Source organism: Mycteria americana, chromosome Z, assembly GCF_035582795.1.
Source record: "Mycteria americana isolate JAX WOST 10 ecotype Jacksonville Zoo and Gardens chromosome Z, USCA_MyAme_1.0, whole genome shotgun sequence".
Taxonomy (NCBI): domain Eukaryota; kingdom Metazoa; phylum Chordata; class Aves; order Ciconiiformes; family Ciconiidae; genus Mycteria; species Mycteria americana.
The window spans coordinates 14660423-14683884 of record NC_134396.1 but is presented as its reverse complement, the minus strand read 5'-3'; the positions used below and the strand labels follow the sequence as shown (position 1 = coordinate 14683884).

General features: G+C 43.1%; 1 protein-coding gene across 3 annotated transcripts in view; it reads left to right on the top strand.

Moving 5' to 3' along the window:
- Positions 1 to 2654: 2654 nt before the first annotated feature.
- ELOVL7 (ELOVL fatty acid elongase 7) overlaps positions 2655 to 23462 on the top strand; it is a 29950-nt gene continuing 9142 nt past the window's right edge. The window contains exons 1-4 of one of the 3 annotated variants that reach the window (XM_075527371.1): positions 2661 to 2786; positions 3527 to 3591; positions 19950 to 20043; positions 22402 to 22592. In XM_075527371.1, coding sequence (XP_075383486.1) covers positions 19980 to 20043; positions 22402 to 22592 — 255 coding nt within the window. In that variant the 5' untranslated portion in view covers positions 2661 to 2786; positions 3527 to 3591; positions 19950 to 19979. Of the gene's footprint in view, positions 2787 to 3526; positions 3592 to 19949; positions 20044 to 22401; positions 22593 to 23462 lie in introns of all 3 variants that reach the window. The other 2 variants (XM_075527370.1, XM_075527372.1) reach the window with 2 other exon arrangements.

The following is a 23462-nucleotide window of genomic DNA, read 5'->3' as shown; positions in this document are numbered from 1 at the left end:
GGTTGCTGCTAGCTGCCTCTTTTACAATTTAAATGACTCTGACTTTCTCTGTGTCTCTGCTTTCTTTGTGTGTGCAGGGCACAGCTGCCTCCTTCATGCTGCCTTTCCCCTGCTGCATGTTAATCATTTACCTGCCATGAGCAGGTCAACCATTATTTCTGTGTTCTCCCAACCCTCACAGACTTGCTTGATGATTCAAATTAGCTTTGTTCCTGAAGTGCTTGGAAGGCAAGGCCACTTACTCTCTTTATGGGGCTCCAAAGAGAGAAATAGCAGCTGTTGTGTTGTAGTAGTCACTTTCTGGCCCAAAGGGAATCCAATACATAGCATTAGTAGCAAGGCTTGTTGAAACCTTAGGCCACAAGCTGTGAACTCTCACCCAGATAGGCTGGCTGTGTACTGAACTTCTACTTAGCTACATGAAGGAAGGCGCCTGAAACGGGTGCAAACCAGAAAGATAAGGAAGCTACAATCTCGGCAGAAGTTACAGCCTTAGAGATAAGAGAAGAAACGGCCCACTGAGACAATGAAAGGCCCCAGTGAAGAACGGGAAGACCTCAGTATTACTTTTGGTCCGAACTGTCGCGTGAGAAGAGGGGAACTTAGATTTTGGGAGTATAATTGCCCAGGAATTTCTTTGGTCTGGGTCCCTCTCTGGAGGCACCCAGCTCAAGCTGTTTTCACCACTGCACCAATCAATAAATTTGTCTGGCGTACATTGTACTGGAGACTCTGCTTCGGGAAACCTAGGGTTACGCCAGAGGGGAGAGGAAGCGCCGGAGAGTGAGTGTGTGTGAGCGAGGAGTCGAAAAGGGGCACCCGTCAGCTCAGTGGAGCTGCCGCTGTGAAGGGACTCGGGTCCTAGCAGTTAAAGTCTCGGGTGGTGAGTGTGCAACTGCCTGAATGGTGTGTGAGTGCTCGGGCAGCGGCTTCTCCTTTAACAGTTGTTGCTAACACTGTTGGCATCAAATGTGCTAGCTTGCATCTGGTAATTGTTATTTTTTTCCATTAATGACCACAGCCTTGCATTTTGAAGTCTATAGGTGACCTACTTACTTTTTGTTGTTATGCACCAGAGTGTCCCATTTTGTCTCGGCCAAGGCAGCTCTATCAGGCATGGCAAAATAGATGTTACAACACATGAGGAATATTAGTTGCTTGCAGAGCCACATAGCCGCATCCCTCTGGACAAGTCAAGACTACTAGTCTTAAGGCTCCCAAGGGCTCTGGCTGAGCAGGGATGTGCTGGTTCCTAAGGTCTGTTTTAGTTTTTCTGGGCTGAGGTATCAGAAAAAATGGTTTTGAACCAAGAAATCAAAGAAAAGATTCCAGCTTCTGAAAATTAAGGGGGTGGGGGAATGAAGTGTTTTAATTTTGTTTTGTGATTTTCCCCTCCTAGGTGAGACATACAGTATTGCTCAATGGATTATCATATTTCTACATATTGTCTTTGGCCAAATCCTGTGATCTTATTAAGATACCCTTTCAAAAGCCCCAGGATTTATTCACCTGCCATAATCCTACCAGTTCCTACAGGAGCATGGAGCAAGTCCAAAAGCTGGACTCCTAATCTCCAGCCTAATCAATCGCTCTGTGATGTGGAGTTTCCACAGGATCTCTGTGACAAGCTATGTTTCTCCATCCCCATCCCACCACCTGTTTTTCAGCCTTTCATAATAGTTCCACACTCATAACAAGCTTTCTCTGCTGGTTCTGCCTCTTGTGGCCTCAAACTTCTGGTCTGAGCTTCTTGCTGTCCTCCAACTCAGAGGCCCCTTCTGCACTTACACATTTCACACCACCAGCTCGCAGTCCCTTCATCTTGTGCCTTTCTGCACATCACAAAAGGAGTTTGCCTCTTTTCTTTAATTTGCTTTCATGCCGTCTGCCTGCTCCTCGTTTTTGCCTCTTCTTTTGACTCGAGCTATCATCTTCGTGCTAAGCATCTCAAAAAGCTGTAAAATGATAGCTTTCTGTGGACGAAAGTGACAAACTAAAACGGAGCACCTATTCACACGCGAGGAATTCCCCATCACCTTTCTTTGTCCCCCGTACTTCTCCAGATGGGAGTCATTGGGGAGTGTTATCTTCATCCTAAATAGCTTCTAAGAGAGGAGTACTGCAGTCTTTTTGGGGGGAGGGTGTGCCCTAAAGCATTAGGCTAAAGCTGACCAGTTGTGCTTTGTTTTTTCAAACACGGAATTACTGCGTCTTCCCAGGGTTGCCTTGAGCGACTCTTAGTTGCCACCGACCCCGGAGCAGCGTCGAGAAGCCCCGCTGCAACTCCCACGTCTCCTTGCCGGCAGAAAGCGCTAGCGAGAGGGGGATCCAGGGGCGTCTGGAGAAACCCCCGAACGCCGCAGCAGTCGATATCGCAACAGGTAGAAAACCAGTCGCCCGTTCCCTCTTCTCAGCCCCGGCGCCGAGGGGGGCCGGGCCGCGGGGGAAGGCACGGCCTCGGCCGCCGCCTGACCGCCCGCCCCTGGGCGCCGCCGGCAAAGGGCGCCCGAAGCCCCGCGCCGCTCCCGGGCGGGGGCGGGAGGGGCAGCGCCGGGGCCGCCGGCCCAGCGCCTCGGCCGCGGCCCCGCCATTGAGCGCGGCGGGGGGCGGCGCCGCGGCGGCGGGGGCCGGGCCGGGCCGGGCGGGCCGGGCCGCCCCCGCCTGCGCGCCTGGCCTCGCCTCGCCTCGCCTGGCCTCGCCTCGCCCGCCGAGGGCGGCCCGCAGCGCCCCGCCGCGCAGTTGCTGCCCGGCGGCCGCGGGGACCGGTGGGGCCGCGCCGCTGCCGCGTGAGTGGTCCCGGCGGGAGCGGGAAACTTCGGAGCGCGGGGCGGGGGAGGCGCCGGCGGCCCGACGCTTCCCTGCCTGCTGGCCGGCGTGGCCTGGCGTGGCGTGGCGTGGCGCGGCGGGCGCGGGGTCCGGGGTGGTGCTGGGAATGGGCGCCTCCGGCGTCCTTTCGCGGGGTCCCTCCCGCGCTTGTGCGCGCAGGGCTGGGCGGGACGGGCCCCCCCCGGGATGCTTCCTGCCGACCTCCCCCAAAACTCGGTTGCGCTCGCACCCGCAGTGCCTCTCCGCAAACCCCCGGCTGTGCCCCGCTGTGCCTCTTGCCTCCCCACTCCATCCTCTGGCTGCACCCCAAAACGGCAGGCAGCACCCGCATCCCCGGGCCCTGTCCCTGTCTCTGTCTGCACCCTGCTCTGCCTTACCCCGGCATCCTCAGGCTGTGCCCGACGGTACCTGTTCCCCCAAACCCTTTGGCTGTACCTTACACCCCGCACTGCCTGGCCCCCAAGCTTTCTGGCTGTGCCCCGCACCCCACGGTACCTGTTCCCCCAAAGCCTCTGGCTGTGCCCTGCACCCCACAGCGCCTGCCCCTCCAAGCCCTCTGGCTATGCCTCACGCACCCTGAGCTCATCTTCCTGCCTTGAAGAACAAGTCGCACCAAGGATGAGGCATGGGGGTGGCCTCCGCCTCGCACAGGAGGCTGCATCAGGGATTTTATTCTTGAAAAATGCCTTTCCCCCCACAGACCCCAGAGAGGAGGGTAGTCCCAGGCATCGAGAAATGGAGGCTTCTTTCTCTGCAGGGGCAAAGGTTGGAGGCAGCCAGGGAGAGGTGTGGCCCGCGTGCTTAAGATGATGATATTGAAATATAGGGTTGGAGGGATGATGTCTAGTCAGGGATTGTCTAGCAAGCTGGAAGTGGTGCGGCTGTCTGGCTTCCTGCCTCCTTCCTCAGAGGAGAGAGGTCTCCTCCGCTGCTGTGTGTGGCGGGTCCATCCCTAAGGACTGGCAGCAGCAGCAGCGAGGCCGTGAGCTGAGGAAGCAGGTGGGTGCTGGCATGTGTGGCTGATGAGGCTACGTTGGGCCAGTCCTTTGCATTTGCCCTCTGCGACCGTGGATGTCGTGTATGTTGTTTGAGCGTTTTAAGTATGTTGATACTTAATTTGTAGATACATTTTAAGTACATTGATGCCTTGGGTGGGTTTTGGGCATCCCTGCTGCTAGGATAGAATTGGATGATGCTTGAAAGTGAGGTGGTAGTGAGACTGCAGGCCAGCTCTTACTGATTTCTTCGCTTGGTTGTGTAGGAAATCGAGATAAGTTAAGTAAAGCTGTTTGGACAAACCAGAAACCTTACAGCTGTGTATGGATACCCTCTTCCTTACTTCATTGTAACTCGGTCCTTCCCAGACCCGTGTGTAGGTCTGTACTGAACGTTGCCATGTGGGACAGGTTTGAACTAGTTTTTCTGGTTGTCGGGAGCAGCCTGGGAACAGTGTGCTGCCTGACTTTTTCTGCTGCTCAGCATCTGGGGAGCTGCCTGGGAAGCATTCAGGCTGCCTTGGAGCTGCCTCGGGTAGAGGTAGCGTCGTTTATCGACACGGCGTTAGGCAGTGTGGACGTACTCTGAAAACGCTTCACTGAGGAATGGGAGTGCTTGTACTTACACGTTTGCTTGAAGAAAAATTACAAAGACTTAGGATATGAAAACCTAGCCAAACATAGGGTTAAAGTCTTCCTAGGCAGCACCTCTGTTGCAAGTGCGGGGAATAACACAACTTTGTGGTATTTCATTATAATATGTAGATCAACTTTCTATTAAATAGTATTTATTTACTGGTAGAGTGAGGCAGGTTATGGTACAGGAAGCAATATTCGTGGAACGTGTTGGGAAAGATGCCACAGCATTAGTCAAGTAATACATGCCAAATAGGATTTAACTAGTTATGAAACTCGCCAAATACCATGAAATACCTATCAACTAATTACATACCAGTAAAAGAACTAATCAGGTACATTTCTGTATCCTGACATGACTTGACGGCCTTTGCTGAGTGTGTTCCCCTTGCCGTGCTGTGCCCTTCCTGGCTTTGTTTCACACCGCTGCAATAAACCAGGAAACTTTTTTTTCCTACCTTGGACTCCTGCTCTTCCTCTTGAATCTCCTTCTGCCCAGTGCTTCTGGTTTAATGCTTATCGTGTCTCTTCCTCTGGCCTGCCCCTGTCCGGTTGCTTAACACACAGATTTCTGGAGGCATGGGCAGATGTGTACCGAGGCAGAGGGGTGAGCAGTGCATGGGATGGGCACGGGAGACGTGTGGGCAGTGGGGGAAGTGGCAGGACGTTGCCTCTGTGCCATGTTCATGTGCAGGAGGTGGCAGGGAGCCGGGATCCCTTCCTGGATCTTCATTAGCCGCTTGCGAAATCATGTTTGTCGTATTCTGGGTCTAACTTCGCAGACTTCAGGTGGCATCTCTCCCTCCCCGATGCCTCTCTGCCTTGGCATGGCTGGCAGAGGCCACCACCCCATAATTCTCCTGGTGAAGGCTGGTGTGAGCTCCCTGGTCTTCCACAGATGAAATGAGATGGCTTAGCTCCTGACTATGGGTTAAACTAATCTGACTTGCTTTGTCTGAAGTGGATTGAGGACCGTTTGTAAGATATGGGTAGTATAGCTATGGCACATAGGCAAGGATGAATAGATGTGGTGGTGTCATCTTCAGTGGCACAGCATGACTTTATAAAGATAATTTTATAGCCCAACACTCATACTGACTTCAGGCTAGTGGATGTCTGAAGCTTTAAGCTACTTCCCAAAGCTTGGGTAGCTGAAAAGGAAGAACTACTCCATTCCTCTCACTATTCCTCTGTCCCTCACCGCAGTTCTTCACCGTTCTGGTTTTCTTTCCCAAAGTCACAGCAGGTGACACACACAGGTACACTATTTTTATCAGTTTCATCATTGCCCAAGTACATATTAAGTTTGAGAACTGACAGATTTCATTACATTTATCTCTCTTGCAATTTATGGATGTTTCAAACAGCAGTTCTGGTAGGCCTTTCCGACTATTTAGGAGGAAGCTGGTCTGTGCTTGGAAGCTGCCCACAAGGCGGAAAGGAATGGGAGCTAAGCACTGGGAAACTCGAACAGAGGCTATTCCAACATTAAGAATAACTGTTGCCGTAAAATAGATTTAAAGTCTGTCACAAAAGTTTCATGGTTGTTTTAGATTTAATTTTAGGATCTTTCTGCTCACTTAAAATTACTTTACATGTTATTTAAAAGTTGGGTAGTTCCTCTGCATTGTTGGACAGTGGGAGGGAGCAGGTTCCATGTGCTTGCCCAGGAGCCTACCTCCACTACCCAGGCTCAGTGCTGCATCTAGGGGGCAAATGCAGCCTAAATGGTGAAAAGTAAACCTTTTACTCCTTGGAAAGATCAGGTTATTAGAACAAAAACATAGCATTAACAAAATAAAGAACTCATTTTGTAAGCCTGATTATACTTTTTTCTAATGTAGTTCCTTTAAAAGGCAAGAAAATGAAAACCAGAGGGTCATGCAATAGTTTTATTTTCTGTAGCCTGTTGTCACATTTTACAAGAAGTTTCACAATTTACAAGAAGTTTTGCAAAGTTGGAAGTGTTGTAGCAGTTAAAAATTTTTTCTATCTTTCTGATACTTCGTTGAAATCCCAAAAATAAAAAATTATTTCGGCTGAAATTAAATATGTAAGTTTATGCTGATGGGAGACACCAGAGTAACTCAGGTGTCTCTTGTCTTTACGTGTCTTTGGTTTCAGTGTTTAATGCTGACCATTGAACTGGAAAAAGTTGAATAGTTTTTTTAAATTTTTGTCTCTTTTTACTAAATTCATGTAGTAAAATGCTTTCCATGTGTCTGTTGACGTATGTCTTGATTTTTTTAAATTTTTTTTTTTCTGCATGTGTTTTGCTGTTTATGTTCTGTCTGCTTATGATGGTTACACAAAACATTTCATCACTGAAGGTGTTGACTAGAAAAGACCAATAAGTAGTTCATAAATTGAGTAATGTGAAAAGAATACACAGTTTAGAGCACCACAGGTGTAAAAGTGTCTTGGTTGTTATCTTGGTTCTGGATGAGAATCTGAGGAACTGAATTTCAGTAGCATTTTTAATTTTGAAATCGTGAGCTAGCACACAAAACTAATCTCTTAAAAACTGCTTGTAAAGCCTGTCCAGCCCAAAGCAAGTTCTGAGTTCCACCTGCAGAGTGGCACAGATGTCACAAGGAGGACAAATATAGGTGTCAATAAACTCTATGAATCAACTTATTTGCCAGGAGCAATGGTATTCAGATTGCCCCTCTTAACTGTGTCAGGGCTGTATTACTTGTCGCAGTAAAAGCGGTGAACACTGACTCTTATCTCGACTCATTCATGATACCAACTTAGGCTGATGTTGTAGTTTCAGCAGCATTTCTTTTATCCTGAATGCTTTTGCCCTTGTGTCACCTTTCTGTTGTGCTGGTATAACCCCTGGTGAAGGCTGGTGCTGAAAAGCACTGAGGAACTGGTCTGCGTTAAAAATACCCTTTCCTTTTCTGTGAGGCTGTCTCCCCTGCCCTGGATCTGTTTCCCCATCTATTTTATTATGCAGCCAGAATAATGGCTGTTCCAGCATAGGTCAAGGGTGATGTGGGAGCAGGTATGAGTAATGGGGGGAGAGGTTGGTTAAAATGACATTGCTACTATTAAAAGTGCTCTTATAGTTGCAAACTTACCCTGTAAACAGTCAGACTTGCTCTGCTTGAGCAGGCTATGCTCAAGAGAAGCTGCTTGTAGCAGCTTTATGAATTCCTACACGCTGCCTGCGTGCATTGAATTGTATTATGAGTTCTTTGTAGGTTGGATTATCTTTTATATTGATATGGTGCTTTGCACATTGGGCCCCGTGCCTGGAGCCTCTATTCAAAGTCTTTTTTTTTTTTTTTTTTTTTTTTTTTTTTTTTTTTTAAAGCAGTACCTCACCAAATGTGTGTGACTGTGAGCATAACTCTGTATGGTGCACCTGAAAAAACTGTACAAAGGAATAGTATGTACAGTGCAAAAAGTTGTTAAGTTTCTACAGGCATCTCCTGGACACGAATTCAATAGAATGCTCCTGTCCCAGTGACAGCATGCTGGGTTTATGGGTATGTCTGAGATAAAAACATAGCTTTCTAAGAATAGAAAGCTATTCTACTCCTTTTATTCTTTGTTCCTAACAAAAGAAGGGGACAACTCTTGCTGGAGTCTGAAACACAAAGATCAGTTTGTTGATTTGGAAATAATTTGCATTGTACCATCTGTCCTGAAATGGCTGAAAGCAAAGTCACAAAAACCTCATCCAATGCTTCTCTGTACACTTTTAGAGTACGGGTACGGTTCACGTTGGTACTGTGCTCTTTCTTTCAAGAAAGTTATTTGAGGTGACGAGTAGATTTTTTTTTTTTAATTGGGTTTTGCCTGATCTGTTAAAAAGTAAAGTGCCTGGAAATTGTTACCAGTAGTTGAAGCTGATGTTTTTTGATGTGTACCTGAGCAGATTGCAAGGCAACTGGGAAGGAGAAACTTCTTGGTTTAGAACTGTTGTTGCTGGTGGAGGGAAAAAGATGTTCTGAGGCGGGGGGAAATTGTTTCTGTTTAGTTATGCTTTGAAACACAGTATTTGTAAAATGTATCTCATTTTTTTGTAAAGACTTTACAGCCAATATTTTCAATTGTTGTCTTTTGTTTTTAATGAAAAGGTATTGGCTGAAGCATCAAGAGTATCAGGGTTATTGGTCAGATGTGCTCATGTATTCTCTGAAGTAAATACTGTGATATTTGTTTGCCATGTGGCATTACAAATAGATGGGGCTGGGCAGCATGGAAATGTCTATAGTCTCTTCGGAGAAGAAGTAGCTGGTAATGTTCCCTTCTCCTGTACAGGTGAAAATTACTTAGATTCAGGTACATTGCAAGTGAATACTCTGGTGTATTTTACAGTATTTGCATTTATAACATCCATTACAATCCCTTTTTTGTTTGTTTAGATGTACAGTTGGAAATATCTGGATTAAATACATTCTTTAATCACTTTTGTAGTTGGAGGTCTGTGGCTTCTCTTTTCAGTACTGAAATAAAAGATTCACTTTTGAGACTTTAACTGTACAGAATGGGTCTGACAAGCTTAATGAAATTATTGTAATGCGCTTTGGAAGTACTCTGTCCACCCTTGTGACTGGGATGTGTAGAAGACACTGTGTACAAAAGCCAAGAGGCTAATGGAGTGAGCTCAGTGTTCACTGTCAACTTTGAATTAAACCTTTCACAAAACTACCTGTGAGCTGTATTCCTCAGAAACTTTGTTACAGATATTAATTGTTTTGGTCACTTGCATTATTACTAATGGGCCGACAGCATTGTTTCTATAGCACCTTTTGTTCTGTACCAAGTCAGGTTGTAAAAGAGGAGTCTACTTGAGTTTGGTTTTACATGTGAAGAAGTGATAAAACTGTAAGGCAAGGCTATAAATAGCTTTATGCATAGCTCTGGTGTTCAGGAAGTCCACTCATTTTAACTTCTAACCATGAACATGACTCTTACATTGTGGAGAAAGGAGAAGGTTGGGAGGAGGGAGTGCAAAACATAGGAGCTGTTAGAGCTCTCGCTACCTCCCTTCAGCAAGTCCTTTAATGAGTGTTTGAAATGCTATGGGGTGAAAAATCCCCCAGCTGAATTTCATATTATCCTGAAACTGCTTCTCATAAACTGAAGTGGTCCACTTGATCAATGAGGGAAGTTTAACTGAAAGTTGCAGAAAAAAGGTGTCTGAACATGGACTGGACCATGCTGAGTTCTGCTTTGATCCGGAGTTTTTCCCAATCCGTTGAAATGAGCCTGCTACTGTATTTTAAAACTGAACAGCTTAGATACCCCATTTGAACTACATTTAAAAGTGTGGGATGGAAAATTGCCTCTGGAACTGTGGAAATTGTGCAACTTGGTGTTCTTGCTTTTATCCTGTAGAGACTTTACACATATCCTTGTGAAGTGTGATTGCATGCCATTGGTTGCTTTCATCCAAGGTGCTGGAGCATCGAACAAAACTCAGTTGAATCTAGACAGGCTTTTGTGATAAGCAAGGGAGCTTCTTTTACAGATGGTGAAATTGTATGACCCTGACGTACCTGTTGAGCCAACAGCTGTGGGAAGAGGTCCAGTCAGTGGGAAAGCATTACACTTTTTGGATATAGTCAGCTGGATGAACCTGCAGCTATATAATGTGTATGGAAGACAGTGAGTATGGGTGAAAGCAAATTCCTTGGTTTGAGTCTGAACAATAAAATCATGTTGAGGTGAGGTAGTAGAGAAAGAGTGGAGACAAACCACTGTGCTTTGAAACCCGCTTGGGTGATGAGGGCTGTGGTGTTGCTTTAGGTTCGGACAGTGGTGTGCAGCCTGGTAGTTTTGCATGGTAAGTGGAATGTTGAGCTGGCACCCAACACTTCAGTTTTGTTCACAGCTTTGCTGTGCTAACGGATGGAAAAGCTGCCCCTTTTTCTCTGGTGCCTGAGTGTTCCATACAAAGAGTGAACCAAATACACTGGCCTCTTCTGCAAAGCACTGAAACCTGTACATGAAAAATGCTATCTAAGACTTTTTTGATAACTTAAATGCATAGTTATGTATAAGCCTAATCTTTCTTTGTGCTGGAGACAGTCCAGTTTTCTTCTCTTTTACTGCTGTTGCATGCTGAGTAGACTATTAGACAGTTTTCTGTTTCTTGTATACTGGTGTTTTACAGGAACATTAGTATTAGGCTGAGTATGCTGCTGCTTGCCAAGCTTCTGCGCTGGAAGTATTATTGTCTCCCGTGTTACTCTGATGTGGCACATCCATTGCCTAATGCACTTTGTTGATGGGATACAAATAGCTCAAAAAAAATGTATCTGGCAATCTTTCAGGATGGGAAAGAGGAAAAAAATAGGTACAGTTGACTTGGCCAGATATAGCTGGTTCATCCCTCCATGCTGTCTGGCTGAGCTGATGTATTTTAAACTGTAGAGATGTCTTGTGGTCCTGGGTGGTCTCTGAATGCTTGGAAAGATGATAAAAACTACATTGTACTGTAGTAGTGGAAAATACTGATAGAAGATGGAAAATCCTTACAACGCACCTGTGATTAAACCTGTGCTTTAATGTGGTGTTTCATTCTGTTCTTCTGTGAAATTATCATTTGGTGTTTTAAGCTGATTTTAAAAAGCTCTGCTGTTACAAACTCATAGCCTGCATAATGCTGCTTTATACACTGTTCTTGGGCTTCCTGAAAGTGCAAAACAGTGAAGACTTTTAAAAATCCCTCTTAGCAAAGGAACTAAGGTCTAGGTAACTAGATCTGGAGCAGAAGTAAACCTTCACAGCTGTGTCATATCATTAATATATTTTGCCCATAATATCAGCCTCTACTTTGCATTTTGTGTTATGCAGAGTCCTGCATGTCAATTGCTTGGAAAGTGAACAAAGAAGTGATATATTTTTGAAGTTGGATTTTTAGAACAAGATCTGGTTTAAAAAACATTGTAAGACAGTTTTACTAATCAAGCCAATTAATGTTTTTAGGTGATGGAGAGTTTTGTTTTCATGTAAACTTTTCAGGTTCGGTTGTCAGCTGAATACTGTCCCACACAGCATTGCTTTGCCCTTGGAGCATCCTTTTCCTTTTGTCTCCATAGGCTTTTGACTGCTCTGAGTCACCTTGACTGGATGTTTCCTCTCTCTAATGCTTGTACGCAGCTATGAATGTTCCTATTCCATACTGTTTGTTGAGTCCTGACCCCTAGGACTTTCACGAGAACCCTTTGGAAGTCCAACACATACAGTCCTTAGAAGAGTACCTGCACAGCAAGTAGAAAAGAGCATTTCTGGAACTGCTTTTAGTACAGAGTCAAAGGAAAGGTGCTCCCATTCCTGTGTTCACACCGTGTGCCCAACCTCTGTCAAACTGGATCACCCTCCAAGGGGTGCAGTCAACTCAAAAGGGAAAGGTGCTGTGGAAAGTTATCGACCATGAAGTAGTGTAAACAGCATCCAAGATGGCTTGAGTGGTAGCCAAAAGCTTACTCAAATTTCAAACAGAATCAAACAGGGTTTTATAATATACTGATTTCCATGCATTCATCCCTGGACTGAAAGGATAAGCACAATGCAACCTTGACAAGTGGCTTTGACTGCAGGATGAGTCTGCACGGTCATTTCCTCCAGCTGTCCCTAGCGTTCAGATGTCTCTTTGCCATCTGTTCTCCATCCCTCAGTCCCTGTGACTCCTCCCTTGAGTACAGAGTACAACAGGCACTTACTGGGAAATGTCTTGCTTTTCCGCCTCACCTCCATTTCTGCAATGGTATTTCACTTCTGCAGTAACTCTAGTCAAGTATGTACTAATTATTTCTCTTTTTTTAAGTGGAGATCTTCTCTGGGATGCAGGAGGAAAAACAGGAGTGTTAGGAGAAATTAGAAGTCTATTCCTGTTCTTACTGCTCTGTTTAGTTGTTCTGGCTGAGAGGCCCAAGTCTCTAAACAGTGGTACAATGTACCTTTGTGGGTTGCCTAACACTAATGCTCATGAGTGTGTTTTGTAGTGATAAACTAGACCTTTCATCATGCTGAATAACGTTCATTTAAACAATGACAAAAATCCCCAAAACCTGAGACCTTTATATCTCATTGCGTATCCCTCAGTGATTCGGAACCTCCAACTGCAGCTGTACAAATTACCAGCTCTGGACTGGAAAGATTGAGGATGTGGCAGTGTAGTAGCTTCCTGGCACTCCAAAAAGCGTATTCACAACCGTAGTTGATGTGCCAGGACTTGGGAGCAGCAGCTTTTTTTGTGATACTGTCAGCACGCTTCCTTGGGTAGGGGGAGTGTTCTAAGACTTTAGTTTAAAACCGCTTAGCATGGGTTTCCTTTAAAATGGCTTTTGTCACCCTGAAGCGCTGCCATCGCCTCTCGCTGTGCAGCCGCTGCCTGTGTCGCACTTGCCAAGGTTCGTGGTTGCGCTGTGTGGGTCGTTGCAGAAGGTGCTGGCACAGCTGGTTCCAGCTTTCTTTTGAAAGAGCCTCCTCGGGAGGGTGCAGCTGCTGATGTTTACAGTGCTCAACAGCATGTCCGCTGTGCTGCACGGTATCTTTAAAAAAGCGGGGAGGGGAGGGAGGGTGTCAGTTTTGGTCAGCTGCCTTTAAAATTTATGCCTGCCTAATGCAATGCAAGCAAAATTGGAGCAGAAGGAACGCATTATTTTGCTGCCTAGGCTGTCGGCCTAGGACCCAGAGGGTGGGCAGGCTGAGCAAGTGCAAGGCGGTGGGAAACAATGGTAAAGTTTGTGTTGCAAAAGTTTGTATTGCAAAGGTGCAGTGTGTGAACTTCTTGACAACGGATCTAGTACATGATTGTGTATGAGTATGCAGGACTGGACATGATGATCCTGTGTCCTCCCTACATGACTGCACTATCAGCTTGAAGGGATCTCTGACAGGGCTGCTACTCCCACTTTTGTCCCTGCCTGCAGCATCCCAGTTCGTGTGTCTCACTGTTTCCTTTGCGTGAGCCCGCTCAGCCTTTCAGGTCTGAGTTGACTGAAAAAGAACTTTCTTCTCAAAAGACTAAGCTTTCAGTTGGATCAGTGAGCTGCTGTGACTGACCCTGCAGCTGCCTGAGGACCAGACCCGTTGGCAGTGATGCTGGGGGACTGCACACTGGGGCTTCCCCGTTCAGCCATTGCTGGTGATCGGATCAGTGCATGGGGACCAGGAGAATACCCATATGATTCTGGCTGGGAGTTGGGCACCAAATGGGGCTGTACCCCTGAAATAGTTCCCATAGGAGGGGGCTTCTCTGTGCCTGTTGCCAGTGTTCAGCCTTGCCGTGAAGTCTGCAGTGTCAGTTCTTTTAACAATTTATAGGCACGTGTGGAAGGAAATACGAATTGGTCTTTATTTTACGCAGCATCAGAATGGAAAATCCATTAGTCTGGCAGAAAACCAACCTGAAGTGTGATTGAAATGAAATGTGTTTTAACTAGTTCTGCTGCTTACAGACTACTTTATTCACATAGGTGAACAACAGATTTGATGCTAGTATAAAAGCAAAGCATTAAATAAAGAGGTACTGTGTAAATAATTCAGTAAGGGTGACTACACAGGCTAAATATTGGATCTCATATTGAATACTGCCAATGAGGAATTTTACCAGTAGACATTCTAATATAGTTTCTAAACATCTTTCCTCTGGTTTTAGGATGTCCACTTTTTTAAAAGGAATTTATATTTATTTTGAGATCTGCTATTCTCTCCCCAATATCTACTCTAAAACGTACACACAGAGATTGTTGATGCACTCTAAGGAGTTAGGATTTCTATTTTAAAATGGACTGGCTTCAAAGACAAAGTTTGAAATTTAATCAAGGTAACGACTAATACATCTCTCAAAACTTGGAAATTTTGCGAAGTACCTTTGTTTCATAGAGTTGCCTTGCCTGCCTTCTGTCACTCACTTGGGCAGAACTGTCATCTAACAGGAACAGTGTTTACAAGCAATATTACGGAAAAAGAAAAGGCCACCTAATGCTAAGCAGGTTGTAACCAACTTGCCTGTGAGATGAATCTTTCCAAAGTGGGTTGGGTGGTTGAGAGAAGGCATAAAGGGTGGGGAAGGTGGTAGAAATTTGTCTCAGGGAAATCCGTAACAACAGGCGACACCTGGCTAAAGTTTAAGACTTTGTTGCAGAATATAGGTGAGTAATCCATCTAATGTAATAGGCAGTTTGTATTTGCTTGCCATGTGGCATAAGGGAGTAATGTAGCTAAAATAACTGCAATTATGTAAGCACACAGCCTTGGGAAATAAGAAGGGCAGAGCTGGTATTTCCCAGGTAAAGCTTAAGATACCATCTGTGAAACATCTTGATTTAATTACCTTCTGAACTGCAAGAGCAGAATTAACAACAGTATACCAAGTGATTCGGAAACATGAAAGTTTCATAATTGTACCTGAATATGTAAGCCAGTGTTACTGTCATTTCTTAAGCTATCATTTTGAAATCAGACCTGCGTGGGTCAATGCTTTCTGCAGGCTCTCCCCATCTTCCAGCGGGCTCTGTGGGGTGGAGGGTCCCCCCATCATTACCTGCTTGCCAGGCCAGGGGGTGATGTTCCAGAACCTTTGCTTTTGGGATCTGCCTTCGGGGGAAATTATCCCATTGAAGTTTGTACTGTATTGTCATATCCTCCAGTCTTTTGTGAAGAGGTCCCTGTAAAAGTAGCTTGTCCGTCTTTCTAATAATTAGCTTTGCTCTCTAATGCAAATTCTTAAGTGTTTTAAGTTCCCACTGAGTTTTAGAATTTGTTTTCTGGAGTGACAGAGCTTACATTAGATTGTTTCATTTTGCTTGGTTTTCTGTCAAGTTCTTTTGTTTGCTTGTTTTGTTCAGTAGCCACCCACATAAAAAACCACTTGTTGTAAAATTACTATTTAAAAGCAAATCTTTATATCTGTTTTAATATTTAAAAACTATGTAGGGGGAATAAATAAGCATCAAGTATGGCAAATATCTTTCATGTGGGTTAAGCAAAGGAATGTGAGAAACTTCTTGTTCTCATTTACAAATAAGGAATGTTTGAGGCATACCAGTAATTCCCATTACGAGAATCACTAATAGTTTTGTGTGCTAACCAAACTTGAGCACTTCCAACAACTTATTAGCTACTACTTGTCATTGTGAGGCGTTGTCATATGGTTTGCTGTGGTATTTGTGGCATTTTTTGGCTAGTGTAAATGATCTTATCATCTACCCTTGCCTCTCCAGTAAAGGTAATGGTCCAACTTGAAATTTGTTCTGCCAAGCTGTATGCCTTAACTCAGCTGCAATTAGTGGGCTCTTTCAGCTCTCTGCTGAGCTGCAGGGGACCAGAGGCCAGCAAATGACTTTGCTCTTTTAACACAGCCCTTTCCCTCCTTTGCCTCACTTACACCTCCTATTTTTGTAATGGTGAAGACACATTTGTTTAAAGATCCCTTCAGAAATTATATTAGTACAGCTGGCTTGACCCTAGGTGGACAATATTACTTCCATTAACATTTTTAAATAAAAAGGGAAAAAAAAGAAAAATAACATTTCTTTCTAAAAACTGAGTACTTTGCATATGTTTTTGAGGTGATTTCAGTGCTTGTTTTCTGAATGCATGTGCTTGAGAGGACTGCCTCAATGTTCTTCAGAACTTTTCAGGCTGAGCAGACTGAATTTACATGACTGTATTTTTTTAAGTTTATGTAAATTGCCTCCAATATGTCATTTAAAATAACCTAATTTTGAAAATGAGTCTGCTGGTGTGACTTCCCTAATTTTGAGAGAGCTTACTACAATCTAAACACTCTATTTTAAAAGAAAATTCCCTACTGTTAGTGCATTTTAGTTGCATTTTTTAATTTTGTTACAAGCAGAAAGTGGAACAGTGGAAATAAATGTGCCGATGTGCTGATTCTGTAAGTACATTGGCTGGTATTTAAAGTAAATGTATATTTTCCTGACTGAACCGTGGCTATACAAATGCTTAATGTGCAGATGAGTTTACAGCATGAAGAACTGAAGCTGTCTATCTAACAAATGGCCCTCTCTGCTCCCAAGTCTTTGTCCTTTCAGGTCAAATATTTCGAGCCTCACATGTAGAGGCTAAGTTCTGTAGACCTCAAAACTGCCAAACGTTATGGAAGATTGTATTATGGTCAAAGTGTTATCAGGTTACTTCTTAACAACATGGTTGTACTGAAAAAAAGCAGTCTGTCAAGAATGGTTTGTGTTTTTGCTGAAGCACAAGCTGGTTGTTTATCTTGTGTGTGGGTACGTCGGGTTTTTTTACTCTTCTATTTAAAAAAAAAGAAAGCCAGCCTTGATCGTATTATTTTCCAGTACGTATGAATTTGTGTGTGAAGTAACTGTAACAGGATAAGACCAAATACCTTCCATGCTGCCGTTAACACTACTTGTAGGTAGTTAACAAACAAAAAATCCTGAAAACCTAACATTAATGCAAACAGTTTTTCATAGAAATGGACTTACAAAGGAAAACTAGGTAGCTAGTTAAGTTAAGAAAATAAGTAGAATTGTAAAGCACATTGAGAGTGAAGTAGTAGTGTTATAGATGAAAGTTGATTTTAAATGAAACTTTTAACTGTAGAAAAGTTCTGAACAGCCTTGTCTTTCTTTCAGACATTACTCCTACTCTTAAAATAATTAGTTTTAACTTACTGTACTTTGCTTACCTTCAGATTCAGAGTAATTGATCAGTCAGTATATCTGTGTGGTGAGGCTGTGGCTGCTCCCTGGCTGGTACGTCCTTCTGTTAAGGATAGTAACTAAACTGCAAAAATTTTCAGAATAAGTTTAGCAACTGCTGTGGAGTTGTATCTTGCTTACTTGGTTATGAACAGAAAAGAAATCTTGAAGGCTAAGACCCTCTACTGTCTTAGCTCTTGTGAAATGTTTTAAAGGGAGAAGAGCTGCAAGTACTGGGGTCAGGAGAGGTGGGACAAATGTCTCTCCATCAATATGGCAGGGGCTGGGAAACGTGAGGATTTGCTTTTCTCATCTGCTGCCTTTCTACTACGAGCAGAAGCAATCTATTGGAAATAGTCTGGTTCCAGATAAAAGGCATGCTTTTGGTCCCAATGCCTAGCAGGCATAAGAGTTGCTATTTAAATACTGGCAGCACATTTGTCTGACGCCTAATGCCAAATTAAAGTGATGTCTACAAGTCGAGTGGGTAAATGTAAAGAATTGTCTATTTGTGAGGTTGCAGTTGTCAGGATGAGTGGTTTGCACCATAAGAGGGAGGAAAAGTCAATCAAGACCCCCAAGCCCATAATAAATGGCAATTCATTTTGAGCCAGCATCCACACAGAATTTTCTGGATTTTTGAGAGCATGTTTTGAAGCAGTAGGTTACTTGTTTAACTTAGGTTTTGGTCAGCATGTTGAGCTAGCCAGTCTGAGCTCCAGTAACATCTTCATCAGGATGAGAGCAGGAAAACTGACTGTCAGTGAAATCAGTAAACTATTTTTCTTACTGAAGAACTGATTAAATATAATGTGATTATTTGTATTCAGTGAATATATTTATTGAAATATTGAGCCATACTGTGCACAAGGTGTCTGTAGGCTTTGGTAGAATTATCGTTATAACCGCTGAACAAGGTACCTTCTGTTTGCCATGCCTTGTCTCTTGATAGACTGTTCTCATGAGACTGAAATGGGAAGAATGCTGGATTTTAAGGGTAACTTATTGTAATAGATCTAACTATTTTAATAAAATCATTATTTATAAATTACAAGTTTTGAACACTTCCCCCCAGCACTGTTTACAGCTGAGTTGCCTGGCTGTCATAGTCAGGCAGTCTGAAGTACCTAGTGTTCAAGACAGGGCTGGGTTTATGGATGTTTGGTATCATCCATAGTTTGGCTTATGGAGCAAGATGGCAGGGATATTTATAATTTGTCTCTAACCATAGAATCTTTTCTCTCATGTCATTGCTAGTGCCAAAAGGAAGAGGGCCACTCAAGTTTCCATTAGAAAAGGAAGGGGATGTCTTGTGCTGCTTCTGATTTTGCCAGCACCTTTATAAATATAGAGCTTTGTAGCAAAGATTGTAATATGTGAAAATGGTCAGCATAAACGCAGTGACATTGAGTTGGGAAATGCTGATGCTGGAGGATGGTATTTCTGGAAAATGTGAACTTTAAAGAGACTTGCAGAGGGAATATTTTCTGAACATGAAATTGATGGTGGTTTCTGGTGGTTTCAGATGTTCAGACACAGGACAGAAGTGCAAGCAGGAAAACAAGTCAGTAGCAAAATGAGAACTGGGAAGAAGTGGATCAGATGAACTCTAATGAAGGCAGGCTTGTCTGTGTTGCATCTTGTGATTAAGGGTGGGTGTAGTGTACTTTGATGGGTGTAGTGTACTTTGAGGTGCCTAAAAACTCCTGTGAAATGGCAGCGAACAGGAGGTGCTTGTAGAAGTGGAGATAAGGGTGAAATTATTTTTCAGCAGTGTTAAGGAGAGGACAAATGATAATAGATAGTGGGAAGATCTGAGGAGAGAGATGCATTACCATCATGGGGGCAGAACTGGCTCTCCAAACCTGCAGCTAGCTTAGCCTGGAGGAGATGCAGAAGGGCAGCCAGAGGAAAGGAGCTGGTTATCAAGGTGTGCTGCAGCCTGGACTAACAAAGGTGAATACAGCATGAAGGTTGCACAGGGGCGTGGAGAGAAATCGTATGGTGAAGTGGGACACTGAGTGGGAATAGGAGAGACGCCCTTCAAATGTGTTGGGATTTTTAAAAAGTATTTTCTAGGGGGAGTGAGGCAAGGGAAGGGCTGATGAGTACTTGATTTTGGAGCAAAAATCAGTATTCATATAAACATACTTTGAAAAGTTTTACATATGTAGGTGGTGCTGCATGCAAACTGGATGTGCTGGATAATTTTTGTGAGTTAATGGTATTACCAATGGTACTATGACACCTCCTGATCCTGGTGTGGAAACAGTTGATTCATCAGAGTGTGATTTCCATACTAATTATAACATAGCTAATTATTGTATTTAAAAGGAGTATGCAGACATATTGGCACCTTTCGTCCTTCCTACCTACCTTAGAAATACTTCTTAGTTACAAAATTAAAATTTTCAATAGTAACTGTTGCAGAGCTGAACTTCTTCATGTGTCAGTGACTTGTGGACTTTAAGTGGAGATGGTAATAAAAATGAATTTCAGCAGCTTCTCTTTATTTGTATTTTCCCCTTAACTGTAACGGTTAACCACAGCATGGTTTCTTGAGATAACACTTTGTGGCATGGAAGCACCCTCTTTGGTATGTAGAGATTACAAAATCATATTGTTGTGCAAAACAGCTCAGCTATAAATTAGCCCCAAGCATAGTGCAATGTGGTCAGCTAATGCTTTTTGATCTGTATTTCATGTGTGGTGCTCTTAGCCCTCTATATTTTTTCTGTTCTGTTTCCTGAAAATCTTTTCCAAAACACTTTACTAACCTTTACTTTATTAATGACAAAAATCCATATTTATATATTGGTTTGTTTTCCTGCAGGCAGTATCATAAAATCTTAATCAAGTGAAAATGGCCCTTAGCAATCTGACATCAAAGGCTGTAGAACTGTATGATGAATGGATTAAAGATGCCGGTGAGTCATTTAAATCTAAAACTTATTAACTTTCAATAATTTTGAATAGCAATGTGTAGCTATTCTAGGTGTATTGTTTATCAACTTAAAGTAGCTTTGTCTTCCTTTAAATGTTTCTAAGACTTGCCAGGTTACCTACTGACATTTTTAACTATAAAGAACAGTCTAGTTTCTGCATTTTAAAAAAGGAAAAAAGCAAAACTCAGTTAGTTTATGGGTACAACTTCAGACTAAATAAAGTGCAGACAGTGATTCTTCTGCAAGAGTTTCTGGCTTGCCTGAATATATAGTTACGTTTTTCCTGTGCTGCTGAACGTAAAGCTTTAACTCTCTTTCATTACCGAACAACGGTATGTTATCAGTTAATTGAGCTATGTGCATGGTGTTACTGTATTTTGCTTTTGCAAAGTTAAAGAAAGAAAAACCCTGATAAGTTACAGTATCTTGAAATTAATCCTCAGAGTAATTAACTCTGTCACAGTTCTGTGTTGAAAAGGAACGTGAGTCTCTTGTTACAGCTGGTATGAGGATATTAAACACACTTTGCTTTAATGTTGTTGTTCTGTAGTCCCGGATGCTTATCAAAAAATGACAGAGAAGATCTCAAGTTTGGGGTTAAGACCCATCTGTCCCAGTGGCATCCCTGAGTGTTCCTCACTGTGGTAGGCACACAGTGACAGGGATTAGCTAATTCCTGTGGAAAACGTGAGAAGCAGTTAAGGTTTGATCAACAAAATTACTAATTTATTTTTCCCAGTATAGCTGAGAACCATTCCTCTTGTTCTGTAGAACCACCGCATGCAGGTGAGAAGGGAGTTTCATCAGTATGACTCGTGGGGTGAAGTGGATTGGGATGGAGCTGGGCGATAGAGCATTTCTGCTGCAGTGTCCATGACTTCAGAATTCCTCATCTCCCTGCCTACCAGTGCTTGTATTTGGCATCTCGTAGCATACTGTTAGTGACAGGACATGGTTTCCTCAGGATCAAGCCAGGAAAACCGATGGGAAAGTTTTGATAGTACCAGTGCAAAGGGTGGATGCAGAAAAAGCAGCCAGTTGTGAAGACCTGGTGATTCTCTTGCAGTGCAACACGTACAGATGCCTAGTGCTGTGGTTCACAGTCCTTGTTGGTCTGTGGGCAGCACTGGGCACATTGCAGGCTGTGAGCAGCATTATAATGTGCTTTCCTCCTCAATCTGTTTTAAAACTTCCCATGGCTGTAAACAACATCAGAGGGTCTCCTGGGTGATAGGTTGCTTGAATGTCGTGGGTTGAAAATCACTGACTTAAGACATTTGGCCATGAATTAAACACTTAACAAAAATTGCAGTGGTATAATTTCAGTGGTATAATTTCACCCTCAAAATACAGCAGCAAATCATGAAGGCAGCAGTTTTCTGAGTCAATAGTTAAGTTTGGGGTCATTCAGAAATGAATCTTCCAAAAGTCAGTTTATAAAAATTAGAAAAATATATATTAAACAAAATACACGAAGTTCATATCAGTTCTGATCAGGAGAAATGTGGAAGTCTTTGGTTAGCTGGGACTTGGTGGTGAACCACAGAAGGGTGCAGAGGAATCATGGTGAAGCTCAGAGGGAGTGCCTGCCAGCCTCAGCTGCGTAGAGAGGGAGCTGGGCGTGCATAGGAGGAGGAGTCTCTGCAATACTTCTGTCTGGGATAACTGGAGAGGAACTTGCAACTCTTTTGCCATTTGGAAGCTTGTAATATGAAAGTGTGTGTTTTATGGTGCCGTGAAAGTGGTGACATGTCTGGACTGAATAGGCACAAGCCTCAAGTACTAAGCTATGAGTACCAACTGATGGGACAGAAGGTCTTCTCACTTTCAAATCCCCATACTTACTATGTCTAACATCATACTGCTTACAAAGCTCAAGGATCTTGAAAAGTGGGGCTGCTCCCCGTCTGCAACTTGAACTTGTGAAATAAGGCTCATGCTTTTCCAGAAGAATGAAGTCTCGGGTGGAAATGCAGCCTCAGTGATCTGCTTGTGCGTTGCCTTCCTATGCTGCCCTCTGAGCCCTGTTCATGTGTGAAAATGCAGACTTTTCGTGAAGGAAAGCTCTAGACTGAAAATTGCGTCACTCATGATTCTGTGTCTCCTCTTCGTCACACGTGAAGAATTGATGCAGAAAGAAGTGTTGAATCCTACAGGTGCTAAATCTTGTTATCCAGTTGGTATGGATTTGAGGTGAATGGACTCTGAAACATTATCAGTGACAGCAAAACCTAATCTGTTAGGAATTAAGTACCTTTCTGTAGCTGTTTTAGGATTTAGTAAGTACTGGAAAGATCCGATTTTTTTTTTTCTTTTTTTCCTTCCTCTCCCCTCCTCTAGATCCAAGAGTGGAAGGCTGGCTACTCATGTCTTCACCTTTTCCAACAACCTTTATCATTGGAACCTACATTTATTTTGTCACTTCCTTGGGACCCAAACTCATGGAAAGTAGAAAACCTTTTGAACTCAGGAAGATAATGGCATTTTATAATTTTAGTGTGGTAGCCCTCTCTTTATATCTGACTTATGAAGTAAGTACTACTTTTATTTGTAATATATTTATATATTTTGTGTCTCTAACTGTCCTCATACTAGCTTTTAATAAATTTATTCATAGGATTCCCACTCTGCAATTCTCAAAAAACTGTTATTCTGATTGTTGTGATTATATTCCTTCAAGCAGCATGCTAAACTAATTGAGCTGATACTTGATAAAAGGGAATAAGTCATACCTAGAAAGAAAGACTGTAAAATATTTTGTGTCATTAGATATAATTTACAAAATTAAAAACTCTCATAACTTATTTAATTTCCCTGGGATGTAGCAGGTAAAGCAGACTACATATTTTTCTTAGTCTGTTGTAATTGTTTCTGTCCTACTACATGATAGTCAACACTGATGTTTCAAACACTGTATAGGCTATGTTTACTATGGAATAATCTTGAGTTAGATCTGCCTCTAAAATGACAGAAGTTAATCAAAATTGGGGATCTTCATCCTTAAAGGAAAAAAAAACAACAAACCCCAAACAAAAACCAAAAAGACCCAACCCCAAAATGCCCCAAAACCCAAACCATGAAAGTCTTCAGCATTGATTTTTCTCCCTCACCCCCAAAATTGCAAATGATCTTTCTCTCAAAAGGAATATTGAGATTTTGCTGTAGTTCATAGCTCAGGCAAATGCTAGACTTTAAGACTGGAAAGCCTGATGAGTTGTGTAATGTTATGGGTTGAATGACCTAAAAATCCTTAACCATGAATGGTGTAGACTATGTAGAAACTTTAATTTAGAACCTTAAACCTTAAGATAGCTAATGTCTGTTGGGTTTTTTTGGTTTAGGTTATTTTTTTTTTGGTTGGTGGTTTGTTGTTTTGGGTTTTTTGGGGGTTTTTTTTTTTT